This window comes from Salvelinus namaycush, unplaced genomic scaffold (genome assembly GCF_016432855.1).
Source record: "Salvelinus namaycush isolate Seneca unplaced genomic scaffold, SaNama_1.0 Scaffold2129, whole genome shotgun sequence".
NCBI classification, from domain to species: domain Eukaryota; kingdom Metazoa; phylum Chordata; class Actinopteri; order Salmoniformes; family Salmonidae; genus Salvelinus; species Salvelinus namaycush.
Window position 1 is genome coordinate 27,415 of NW_024058930.1, and position 13,446 is coordinate 40,860.

The window sequence follows — 13,446 nt, forward strand, 5'->3', positions numbered from 1 at the left end:
TCCCTCCTGTTGAAGGGTCTAACTGCAGCTTGGTTCCCATCAGAGAGACTGGTTCTATATTTCCCTCCTGTTGAAGGGTCTGACTGCAGCTTGGTTCCCATCAGAGAGACTGGTTCTATATTTCCCTCCTGTTGAAGGGTCTGACTGCAGCTTGGTTCCCATCAGAGAGACTGGTTCTATAGTTCCCTCCTGTTGAAGGGTCTAACTGCAGCTTGGTTCCCATCAGAGAGACTGGTTCTATATTTCCCTCCTGTTGAAGGGTCTGACTGCAGCTTGGTTCCCATCAGAGAGACTGGTTCTATATTTCCCTCCTGTTGAAGGGTCTGACTGCAGCTTGTTTCCCATCAGAGTTTCAAACAGCAGAGACTTCTGTGCTTACAGTCCTGGTTCAGATTGTTGTATTGTAGTCCCATTGTTAAATACTTCTGTTGCGTGATGGTTGAGATGATTCAACAGAGGTGAGGGATCTTGGAGTAAAGCACTAACTGTTATTGGAAGAACTAGTCACATCATTTTGTTGATTCTGGTTCTGCTGGTATGCTGCACATTTGCAAAAACGAGTTCCCGTGTACTCCATGCTCCACTGAGGAGAGGTAAAGAGACCCAGCCTCCCTGGCCAATGATGTTATAGATACCCTGCCTCCCTAGCCAATGGCGTTATAGATTCCCTGCTTTCGTGGCCAATGGCGTTATAGATACCCTGCTTTATTTTTGCCAATGGCGTTATAGATACCCTGCCTCCCTGGCCAATGGCGTTATAGATACCCTGCCTCCCTGGCCAATGGCGTTATAGATACCCTGCCTCCCTGGCCAATGGCGTTATAGATGCCCTGCCTCCCTGGTTAATGGTGTCCATGTCCTTGTGTCAATCTCCTCCCAGTCCTGTAGGATAGAGTTAGGTTCCTGTAGGCACTGAATGGTTTGACCTTTCGGATTGTCAATAACTAAAGACTGGCCAAGTACAAAAAATATACATTTTCATTTTAAAAAGAAAAAAAAGAGGTTTTGGCGGCAAAAAATTGTCCAACCTTCAATGCAAAGATTCTTAAAACATGTGTCCGTTTGAGGATGTTCTGCATGTTCTCTTTCCCATATCTGTAGGAGGCTCAAAGTATGACGCTGAGAGGTGTCTCGGGGGAGTCCCCCCCCCCCCCCCCCCCGATTGTCCCCCTCCCCAGATGTCTTTAGGGGATCGTTGTCCCCCCTCTAGATGTTAACCCCCCCTCTCCCCATCCAGCCCCACCTATAGATCTATGTCCTGATTGCCATGTAAATCTGCAGCAGTTTGACTAGGTTATTCCCCCCTCATTTTGGGGAGGCAGGGTTGTTCAGGGAGGGGGTCGTGAGAAGGGGGTCGTGGGAGGGCAGAGTTGGTCAGGGAGGGGGTCGTGGGGAGGGGGTCGTGGGAGAACACAGAGTCATCTCCTGAGGAACAGGTGCTGCTGGAGTCTTGGCAGGTTGGAGAGTACTGCTCAAACGGAACAGACAGGTCCAGGTAATCCTGTAACACACCACACAGTGTTAGAACAGACAGGTCCAGGTAATCCTGTTGTAACACACAGTGTTAGAACAGACCGGTCCAGGTAATCCTGTTGTAACACACAGTGTTAGAACAGACAGGTCCAGGTAATCCTGTTGTAACACACAGTGTTAGAACAGACAGGTCCAGGTAATCCTGTTGTAACACACAGTGTTAGAACAGACCGGTCCAGGTAATCCTGTTGTAACACACAGTGTTAGAACAGACCGGTCCTGGTACAAACGTTTCTTTAACTATCCTTGTGGGTACCAAACAATTGATTCCAATTCAAAATCCTGGTGTTAGTAATCTGGGGTTAGTAATCTGGGGTTATGGTTAGAAAGTGATCTGAGATTACAGTTAGACAGAAATGTGGTAGTTAGTAATCTGGGATTGATCATCTAGGGTTAGGGTTAGAAAGTGATCTGGGGTTAGTATTCTGGGGTTACAGTTAGACAGTAATATGGTGTTAGTAATCTGGGATTAAGGTTAGAAAGTGATCTGAGGTTACAGTTAGACAGTAATATGGTGTTAGTAATCTGGGATTAGTAATCTGGGATTAGGGTTAGAAAGTGATCTGAGGTTACAGTTAGACAGTAATATGGTGTTAGTAATCTGGGATTAGGGTTAGAAAGTGATCTGAGGTTAGTATTCTGGGGTTATAGGTAGACAGTAATATGGTGTTAGTAATCTGGGATTAGTAATCTGGGGTTAGGGTTAGACAGTCATCTGGGTATAGTAATCTGTGGTTAGGGTTAGACAGTAATCTGGGGTTAGTAATCTGGGGTTAGTAATCTGGGGTTAGGGTTAGACAGTAATCTGGGGTTAGTAATCTGGGGTTAGTAATCTGGGGTTAGGGTTATACAGTAATCTGGGGTTAGGGTTAGACAGTAATCTGGGGTTAGTAATCTGGGGTTAGGGTTAGACAGTAATCTGGGGTTAGTAATCTGGGGTTAGGGTTAGACAGTTATTGGGTTAATAGTTGTGACTTACGTCCATGGAGGTCATGGATAGAACCCTGTCATGGTCTTCCACCAGCTGCCTGAAGGTAGGCCTCTGAGATGGAACAGCGTGCCAGCACTCCCTCATGATCATATATCTACAGAGACACACAACAGTTACATTACGACACAGTCCATACAGACCACACCATACAATACAACACAGTCCATACAGACCACACCAACAGTTACAGTACAACACAGTCCATACAGACCACACCAACAGTTACAGTACAACACAGTCCATACAGACCACACCATACAATACAACACAGTCCATACAGACCACACCATACAATACAACACAGTCCATACAGACCACACCAACAGTTACAATACAACACAGTCCATACAGACCACACCAACAGTTACAGTACAACACAGTCCATACAGACCACACCATACAATACAACACAGTCCATACAGACCACACCAACAGTTACAATACAACACAGTCCATACAGACCACACCAACAGTTACAGTACAACACAGTCCATACAGACCACACCATACAATACAACACAGTCCATACAGACCACACCAACAGTTACAGTACAACACAGTCCATACAGACCACACCATACAATACAACACAGTCCATACAGACCACACCAACAGTTACAGTACAACACAGTCCATACAGAACACACCATACAATACAACACAGTCCATACAGACCACACCAACAGTTACAGTACAACACAGTCCATACAGACCACACCAACAGTTACAATACAACACAGTCCATACAGACCACACCAACAGTTACAATACAACACAGTCCATACAGACCACACCAACAGTTACAATACAACACAGTCCATACAGACCACACCAACAGTTACAGTACAACACAGTCCATACAGACTGAACCAACAGTTACAATACAACACAGTCCATACAGACCACACCAACAGTTACAATACAACACAGTCCATACAGACCACACCAACAGTTACAATACAACACAGTCCATACAGACCACACCATACAATACAACACAGTCCATACAGACCACACCAACAGTTACAATACAACACAGTCCATACAGACCACACCAACAGTTACAATACAACACAGTCCATACAGACCACACCAACAGTTACAGTACAACACAGTCCATACAGACCACACCAACAGTTACAATACAACACAGTCCATACAGACCACACCAACAGTTACAATACAACACAGTCCATACAGAACACACCATACAATACAACACAGTCCCTACAGACCACACCAACAGTTACAATACAACACAGTCCATACAGACCACACCAACAGTTACAGTACAACAAAGTCCATACAGACCACACCAACAGTTACAATACAACACAGTCCATACAGACCACACCAACAGTTACAATACGACACAGTCCATACAGACCACACCATACAATACAACACAGTCCATACAGACCACACCAACAGTTACAATACAACACAGTCCATACAGACCACACCAACAGTTACAATACAACACAGTCCATACAGACCACACCAACAGTTACAATACAACACAGTCCATACAGACCACACCATACAATACAACACAGTCCATACAGACCACACCATACAATACAACACAGTCCATACAGACCACACCAACAGTTACAATACAACACAGTCCATACAGACCACACCATACAATACAACACAGTCCATACAGACCACACCAACAGTTACAATACAACACAGTCCATACAGACCACACCAACAGTTACAATACAACACAGTCCATACAGACCACACCAACAGTTACAATACAACACAGTCCATACAGACCACACCATACAATACAACACAGTCCATACAGACCACACCAACAGTTACAATACAACACAGTCCATACAGACCACACCAACAGTTACAATACAACACAGTCCATACAGACCACACCATACAATACAACACAGTCCATACAGACCACACCATACAATACAACACAGTCCATACAGACCACACCATACAATACAACACAGTCCATACAGACCACACCATACAATACAACACAGTCCATACAGACCACACCAACAGTTACAGTACAACACAGTCCATACAGACCACACCAACAGTTACCATACAACACAGTCCATACAGACCACACCAACAGTTACAATACAACACAGTCCATACAGAACACACCATACAATACAACACAGTCCATACAGACCACACCAACAGTTACAATACAACACAGCCCATACAGACCACACCATACAATACAACACAGTCCATACAGACCACACCAACAGTTACAATACAACACAGTCCATACAGACCACACCAACAGTTACAATACAACACAGTCCATACAGACCACACCAACAGTTACAATACAACACAGTCCATACAGACCACACCAACAGTTACAATACAACACAGTCCATACAGACCACACCATACAATACAACACAGTCCATACAGACCACACCAACAGTTACAATACAACACAGTCCATACAGACCACACCAACAGTTACAATACAACACAGTCCATACAGACCACACCAACAGTTACAGTACAACACAGTCCATACAGACCACACCAACAGTTACAGTACAACACAGTCCATACAGACCACACCATACAATACAACACAGTCCATACAGACCACACCATACAATACAACACAGTCCATACAGACCACACCAACAGTTACAATACAACACAGTCCATACAGACCACACCATACAATACAACACAGTCCATACAGACCACACCAACAGTTACAGTACAACACAGTCCATACAGACCACACCAACAGTTACAGTACAACACAGTCCATACAGACCACACCAACAGTTACAATACAACACAGTCCATACAGACCACACCAACAGTTACAATACAACACAGTCCATACAGACCACACCAACAGTTACAGTACAACACAGTCCATACAGACCACACCATACAATACAACACAGTCCATACAGACCACACCAACAGTTACAATACAACACACTCCATACAGACCACACCAACAGTTACAATACAACACAGTCCATACAGACCACACCAACAGTTACAATACAACACAGTCCATACAGACCACACCAACAGTTACAATACAACACAGTCCATACAGACCACACCAACAGTTACAATACAACACAGTCCATACAGACCACACCAACAGTTACAATACAACACAGTCCATACAGACCACACCAACAGTTACAATACAACACAGTCCATACAGAACACACCATACAATACAACACAGTCCCTACAGACCACACCAACAGTTACAGTACAACACAGTCCATACAGACCACACCAACAGTTACAATACAACACAGTCCATATAGACCACACCAACAGTTACAGTACAACACAGTCCATACAGACCACACCATACAATACAACACAGTCCATACAGACCACACCATACAATACAACACAGTCCATATAGACCACACCAACAGTTACAGTACAACACAGTCCATACAGACCACACCATACAATACAACACAGTCCATATAGACCACACCAACAGTTACAGTACAACACAGTCCATACAGACCACACCAACAGTTACAGTACAACACAGTCCATACAGACCACACCAACAGTTACAATACAACACAGTCCATACAGACCACACCATACAATACAACACAGTCCATACAGACCACACCATACAATACAACACAGTCCATACAGACCACACCAACAGTTACAATACAACACAGTCCATACAGACCACACCAACAGTTACAATACAACACAGTCCATACAGACCACACCAACAGTTACAATACAACACAGTCCATACAGACCACACCAACAGTTACAATACAACACAGCCCATACAGACCACACCAACAGTTACAGTACAACACAGTCCATACAGACCACACCAACAGTTACAATACAACACAGTCCATACAGACCACACCATACAATACAACACAGTCCATACAGACCACACCATACAATACAACACAGTCCATACAGACCACACCAACAGTTACAATACAACACAGTCCATACAGACCACACCATACAATACAACACAGTCCATACAGACCACACCATACAATACAACACAGTCCATACAGACCACACCAACAGTTACAATACAACACAGTCCATACAGACCACACCAACAGTTACAATACAACTCTCTAAATGTAATGTATGTAAATGCTGTATAAGTGAGTTAGCTAGTATACGCTAGATGTGAATACCGCAATAGCTAATACACTGTTGTTGTTACAGATTCATGCTATTGGCAGCCATCAACATCATTGATCCATCAACATCATTGAGCCCTGCACATCTATATAAGAGTGGCAGGTAGCCTAGCGGTTAGAGCGTTGGGCCAGTGAAACCAAAAGTGAAAAATCTGTCAACGTGCCCTTGAGCAAGGCACTTAACCCTAACCTATCCAGTGTATGTGACAATAAAACATATATCAGTGGAGGCTGGTGGGCCGAGCTATAGGAGGACGGGCTCATTGTTACATGAAACATATGGAAAGCACATGTTTGACTCTGTTCCAGTCATTACAATGAGCCTGTCCTCCTATAGCTCGGCCCACCAGCCTCCTATGACATGTGCAGTATCAGTCAAAAGTTTGGACACACCTACTCATTCAAGTGTTTTATTTATTTTCACAATTTTCTACATTGTAGAATAAAAGTGAAGACATCAAAACTATGAAATAACACATGGAATCTTGAAGTAACCAAAAAAGTGATAGATTCTTCAAAGTAGCCACCCTTTGCCTTGATGACAGCTTTGCACACTCTTGGCATTCTCTCAACCAGATTCACCTGGAATGCTTTTCCAACAATCTTGGAGTTCCCACATATGCTGAGCACTTGTTGGCTGCATTTCCTTCACTCTGCAGTCAAACTCATCCCGAACCATCTCAATTGGGTTGAGGTTGGGTGATTGTGGAGGCCAGGTCATTTGATGCAGCACTCCATCACTCTCCTTCTTGGTCAAATAGCCCTTACACAGCCTGGAGGTGTGTTGGATCATTGTCCTGTTGTAAAACAAATGATACTCCCACTAAGCGCACACCAGAAAGGATGGCGTATCGTTGCAGAATGATGTGGTAGCCATGCTGGTTAAGTGTGCCTTGAATTCTAAATAAATCCCTGACAGTGTCACTAGCAAAGCACCCCCACACCATCACACCTCCTCCTCCATGCTTCATGGTGGGAACCACACATGCAGAGATCATACATTCACTTACTCTGCGTCTCACAAGGACACGGAGGTTGGAACCAAAAATCTCAAATTTGGACTCATCAGACCAAAGGACAGATTTCCACCGGAATAATGTCCATTGCTCGTGTTTCTTGGCCCATGTAAGTCTCTTCTTATTATTGACATCCTTTAGTAGTGGTTTCTTTGCAGCCTGATTCACAGTCTCCTCTGAACGGTTGATGTTGAGATGTGTCTGTTACTTGAAATCTGTGAAGAATTTATTTGGGCTGCAATCTGAGGCTGGTAACTCTAATGAACTTGTCCTCTGCAGCAGAGGTAACTCTGGGTCTTCCTTTCCTGTGGCGGTCCTCATGAGAGCCAGTTTCATCATAGCGCTTCATGGTTTATGAGATTGCACTTGAAGAAACTTTCAAAGTTCTTGAAATTTTCCAGATTGACTGACCTTCATGTCTTAAAGTAATGATAGACTGTCATTTCTCTTTGCTTATTTGAGCTGTTCTTGCCATAATATGGATTAGGGCTATCTTCTGTATACCACCCCTACCTTGTCACAACACAACTGATTGGCGCAAACGCATAAAGTATGACAAATGAACTTTCCACAAATGAACTTTTAACAAGGCACACCTGTTAATTGAAGTGCTAACTCATGAAGCTGGTTGAGAGAATGCCAAGAGTGTGCAAAGCTGTCATCAAGGCAAAGGGTGGCTACTTTGAAGAATCTCAAATATAAAATATATTTTGATTAATTTAACACTTTTTGTGTTACTACATGATTCCAACTTTTGACTGGTACTATATATGTATACATTTATTTTTACATTTTATTTGCTGTTTCCTATCTACGGTCAGGTATTTACACATTGTATTTAGTCATATTTTTGTTATTGTGATCAATGATGATAAAAGACCCAGTCTGATTTTAATATGCAAGTGATTCATGCTATCGACAGCCATCAACATCATTGAGCCTTGCTCATCTAATGAGCTGTTTTCTATCTATTGTCAGAAAATAAACTACCGGTCAACTGGGACCGCTGGTTAGTATTCCTTTCTATATTACACAACGCAAGAGAGATTAAACATTAATGTTACATTAACAAGACCTACAGTTCATGTGTGCAGTTGGCAGGTTTGTCCATGCGGTGGCCCTCCTTCAGCAGTTTGAACAGCTCCTCTACAGGGATGCCGGGGTACGGGGACCCTCCCAGGGTAAAGATCTCCCAGAGCAGCACCCCATACGACCACCTGGAGAGAGGGGAGGGATCACAGATTAGAAGTCAAAGAGCACTGAAATAGTAACATTGTTCAGCTGTCATCTTATTAATGATTAATTAATTAATTAATATTATTAAGCATCCTTCCAAACAAGCCTCATCTCTACATGACTTTCTATCTTATTAAATCCTTCCAAACAAGCCTCATCTCTACATGACTTTCTATCTTATTAAATCCTTCCAAACAAGCCTCATCTCTACATGACTTTCTATCTTATTAAATCCTTCCAAACAAACCTCATCTCTACATGACTTTCTATCTTATTAAATCCTTCCAAACAAGCCTCATCTCTACATGACTTTATATCTTATTAAATCCTTCCAAACAAGCCTCATCTCTACATGACTTTCTATCTTATTAAATCCTTCCAAACAAGCCTCATCTCTACATGACTTTCTATCTTATTAAATCCTCAAGCCTCATCTCTACATGACTTTCTATCTTATTAAATCCTTCCAAACAAGCCTCATCTCTACATGACTTTCTATCTTATTAAATCCTTCCAAACAAGCCTCATCTCTACATGACTTTATATCTTATTAAATCCTCAAGCCTCATCTCTACATGACTTTCTATCTTATTAAATCCTTCCAAACAAGCCTCATCTCTACATGACTTTCTATCTTATTAAATCCTTCCAAACAAGCCTCATCTCTACATGACTTTCTATCTTATTAAATCCTTCCAAACAAGCCTCATCTCTACATGACTTTCTATCTTATTAAATCCTTCCAAACAAGCCTCATCTCTACATGACTTTCTATCTTATTAAATCCTTCCAAACAAGCCTCATCTCTACATGACTTTATATCTTATTAAATCCTCAAGCCTCATCTCTACATGACTTTCTATCTTATTAAATCCTTCCAAACAAGCCTCATCTCTACATGACTTTCTATCTTATTAAATCCTCAAGCCTCATCTCTACATGACTTTCTATCTTATTAAATCCTTCCAAACAAGCCTCATCTCTACATGACTTTATATCTTATTAAATCCTCAAGCCTCATCTCTACATGACTTTATATCTTATTAAATCCTCAAGCCTCATCTCTACATGACTTTCTATCTTATTAAATCCTTCCAAACAAGCCTCATCTCTACATGACTTTCTATCTTATTAAATCCTTCCAAACAAGCCTCATCTCTACATGACTTTCTATCTTATTAAATCCTTCCAAACAAGCCTCATCTCTACATGACTTTCTATCTTATTAAATCCTTCCAAACAAGCCTCATCTCTACATGACTTTCTATCTTATTAAATCCTTCCAAACAAGCCTCATCTCTACATGACTTTATATCTTATTAAATCCTCAAGCCTCATCTCTACATGACTTTCTATCTTATTAAATCCTCAAGCCTCATCTCTACATGACTTTCTATCTTATTAAATCCTTCCAAACAAGCCTCATCTCTACATGACTTTATATCTTATTAAATCCTCAAGCCTCATCTCTACATGACGTTATATCTTATTAAATCCGCAAGCCTCATCTCTACATGACTTTCTATCTTATTAAATCCTTCCAAACAAGCCTCATCTCTACATGACTTTCTATCTTATTAAATCCTTCCAAACAAGCCTCATCTCTACATGACTTTCTATCTTATTAAATCCTCAAGCCTCAACTCTACATACTGGTAAGTGTATCATTGTATCAGTAAATTCTCATCATGATGTACCCGCGCTAAGGACTATTCAACACTGGTCTGACCAATCGGAAACAACGCTTCAAGATTGTTTTGATCACGCGGACTGGGACATGTTCCGGGCAGCCTCAGAGAATAATGTTGAAGTATACGCTGATTCAGTGAGTGAGTTCATCAGGAAGTGCATTGGAGATGTTGTACCCACTGTGACTATTAAAACCTACCCTAACCAGAAACCGTGGATAGATGGCAGCATTCACGCAAAACTAAAAGCGAGAACCACCGCATTTAACCATGGAAAGATGACTGGGAATATGGCCGAAAACAAACAGTGTAGTTATTCCCTCCGCAAGGCAATCAAACAATGAGTACAGAGACAAAGTGGAGTCGCAATTCAACGGCTCAGACATGAGACGTATGTGACAGGGTCTACAGACAATCATGGACTACAAAAGGAAAACCAGCCACATCACGGGCACCGACATCTTGCTTTCAGACTAACTAAACTCCTTCTTTTCCCGCTTTGAGGATAATACAGTGTCACCGACGCAGCCCGCTACCAAGGACTCTGGGCTCTCCTTCTCTGTGGCCGACGTGAGTAAAACATTTAAACGTGTTAACCCTCGCAAGACTGCCGGCCCAGACAGCATCCCTAGCCGCGTCCTCAGAGCATGCGCAGACCAGCTGGCTGGTGTGTTTCCGGACATATTACATCTCTCCCTATCCCAGTCTGCGGTCCCCACATGCTTCAAGATGGCCACCATTGTTCCTGTACCCAAGAAGGCAAAGGTAACTGAACTAAATGACTATCGCCCCGTTGCACTCACTTCTGTCATCATGAAGTGCTTTGAGAGACTAGTCAAGGATCATATCACCTCCACCTTACCTGTCACCCTACAGCACCCAATGTCACAGGAAGGCCAGAAAGATAGTCAAGAAAGATCATCAAGGACAACAACCACCCGAGCCACTGCCTGTTCACCCCGCTACCATCCAGAAGGCGAGGTCAGTACAGGTGCATCAAAGCTGGGACCGAGAGACTGAAAAACAGCTTCTATCTCAAGGCCATCAGACTGTTAAACAGCCATCACTAGCATTGAGAGGCTGCTGCCAACATACTGACTCAACTCCAGCTCACTTTAATAATGGAAATTGATGGAAATTGATCAAAAATGTATCACTAGCCACTTTAAACAATGCCACTTAATATAATGTATATGTATATACTGTACTCTATATCATCTACTGCATCTTGCCATCTTTATGTAATACATGTATCACTAGCCACTTTAAACAATGCCACTTAATATAATATATATGTATATACTGTACTCTATATCATCTACTGCATCTTGCCATCTTTATGTAATACATGTATCACTAGCCACTTTAAACCTGGTACGGCAATTGCACCGCCCTCAACCGCAGGGCTCTCCAGAGGGTAGTGAGGTCTGCACAACGCATCACCGGGGGCAAACTACCTGCCCTACAGGACACCTACACCACCCGATGTCACAGGAAGGCCATAAAGATCATCAAGGACAACAACCACCCGAGCCACTGCCTGTTCACCCCGCTATCATCCAGAAGGCGAGGTCAGTACAGGTGCATCAAAGCAGGGACCGAGAGACTGAAAAACAGCTTCTATCTCAAGGCCATCAGACTGTTAAACAGCTTCTATCTCAAGGCCATCAGACTGTTAAACAGCTTCTATCTCAAGGCCATCAGACTGTTAAACAGCCATCACTAACACAGAGAGGCTGCTGCCTACATACAGACTTGGAATCATTGGAAACTTTAATAAATGGATCACTAGTCACTTTAAATCATGTTTACATATCTTACATTACTCATCTCATACGTATATGCTGTATTTTATATTTTATATCTACTGCATCTTGCCTATGCTGCTCTGTCATTGCTCATCCATATATTTATATGTATATATTCTTATTCCATTCCTTTACTTAGACTTGTGTGTATTAGGTAGTGGTAGTGGAATTGTCGATTACGTTAGATATTGCTGCAGTGTTGGAACTAGAAGCACAAGCATTTCGCTACACTCACAATAACATCTGCTAACCATGTGTATGTGACCAATAACATTTTATTTTATTTTATTTGATGATTGTGTGTTGAACAGAAACAGGTCTGATGGTCAAAGACCAGTCATACTATTTCCCTACAGCACTACTGCCATCAGCACAACGAAGAACAACATCAACAACAACATGGATAAACAAACAAACACATTCAGAACACGTCAAAATAATGAATATTCACAACTCATTTGTGGCTAAATCTGAGGTCTGAGGTGGAAATGCAGATAGAACCAGTTATTAGTGTTGACAGTTTTCGGTTAAAACTGTCCAGAATAGTTCAAACTGAATATTGTTTTCATATATCACTGTGTTTCAGCTCCTGTAGTGTTTGGGTGTTTAATCCATGCTGGGACTGTGTGGAAAAACAAACTCTGTTCCAAATTAATTCTGATACTTGGTTCATGATCTAGGTCTCCAGTAGTACTGTTCAAATACAAACTGACGAGATGTAGTTGGAACACAAAACGGTTATTTCAGTTCTTATTAAATAATAATATTGACTATTACTGTAACCCAGACCTACTACTGTATACAGGGCTAATACTATAACCCAGACCTACTACTGTATACAGGGCTAATACTATAACCCAGACCTACTACTGTATACAGGGCTAATACTATAACCCAGACCTACTACTGTATACAGGGCTAATACTATAACCCAGACCTACTACTGTATACAGGGCTAATACTATAACCCAG

The 13,446-nt window shown here is 42.1% G+C and overlaps 1 protein-coding gene across 1 annotated transcript; it reads right to left on the minus strand.

The window, feature by feature from the left end:
- Positions 1 to 1,236: 1,236 nt before the first annotated feature.
- On the minus strand, positions 1,237 to 9,230 carry LOC120038317 (fibroblast growth factor receptor 3-like). Its single transcript, XM_038984110.1, has 4 exons — positions 9,226 to 9,230; positions 8,822 to 8,959; positions 2,513 to 2,618; positions 1,237 to 1,501 (listed from the first exon to the last, which is right to left on the minus strand). Exons 1-4 carry the CDS (start codon positions 9,228 to 9,230, stop codon positions 1,295 to 1,297), a joined length of 456 nt encoding a protein of 151 aa, XP_038840038.1. The 3' UTR covers positions 1,237 to 1,294.
- Positions 9,231 to 13,446: the final 4,216 nt, after the last annotated feature.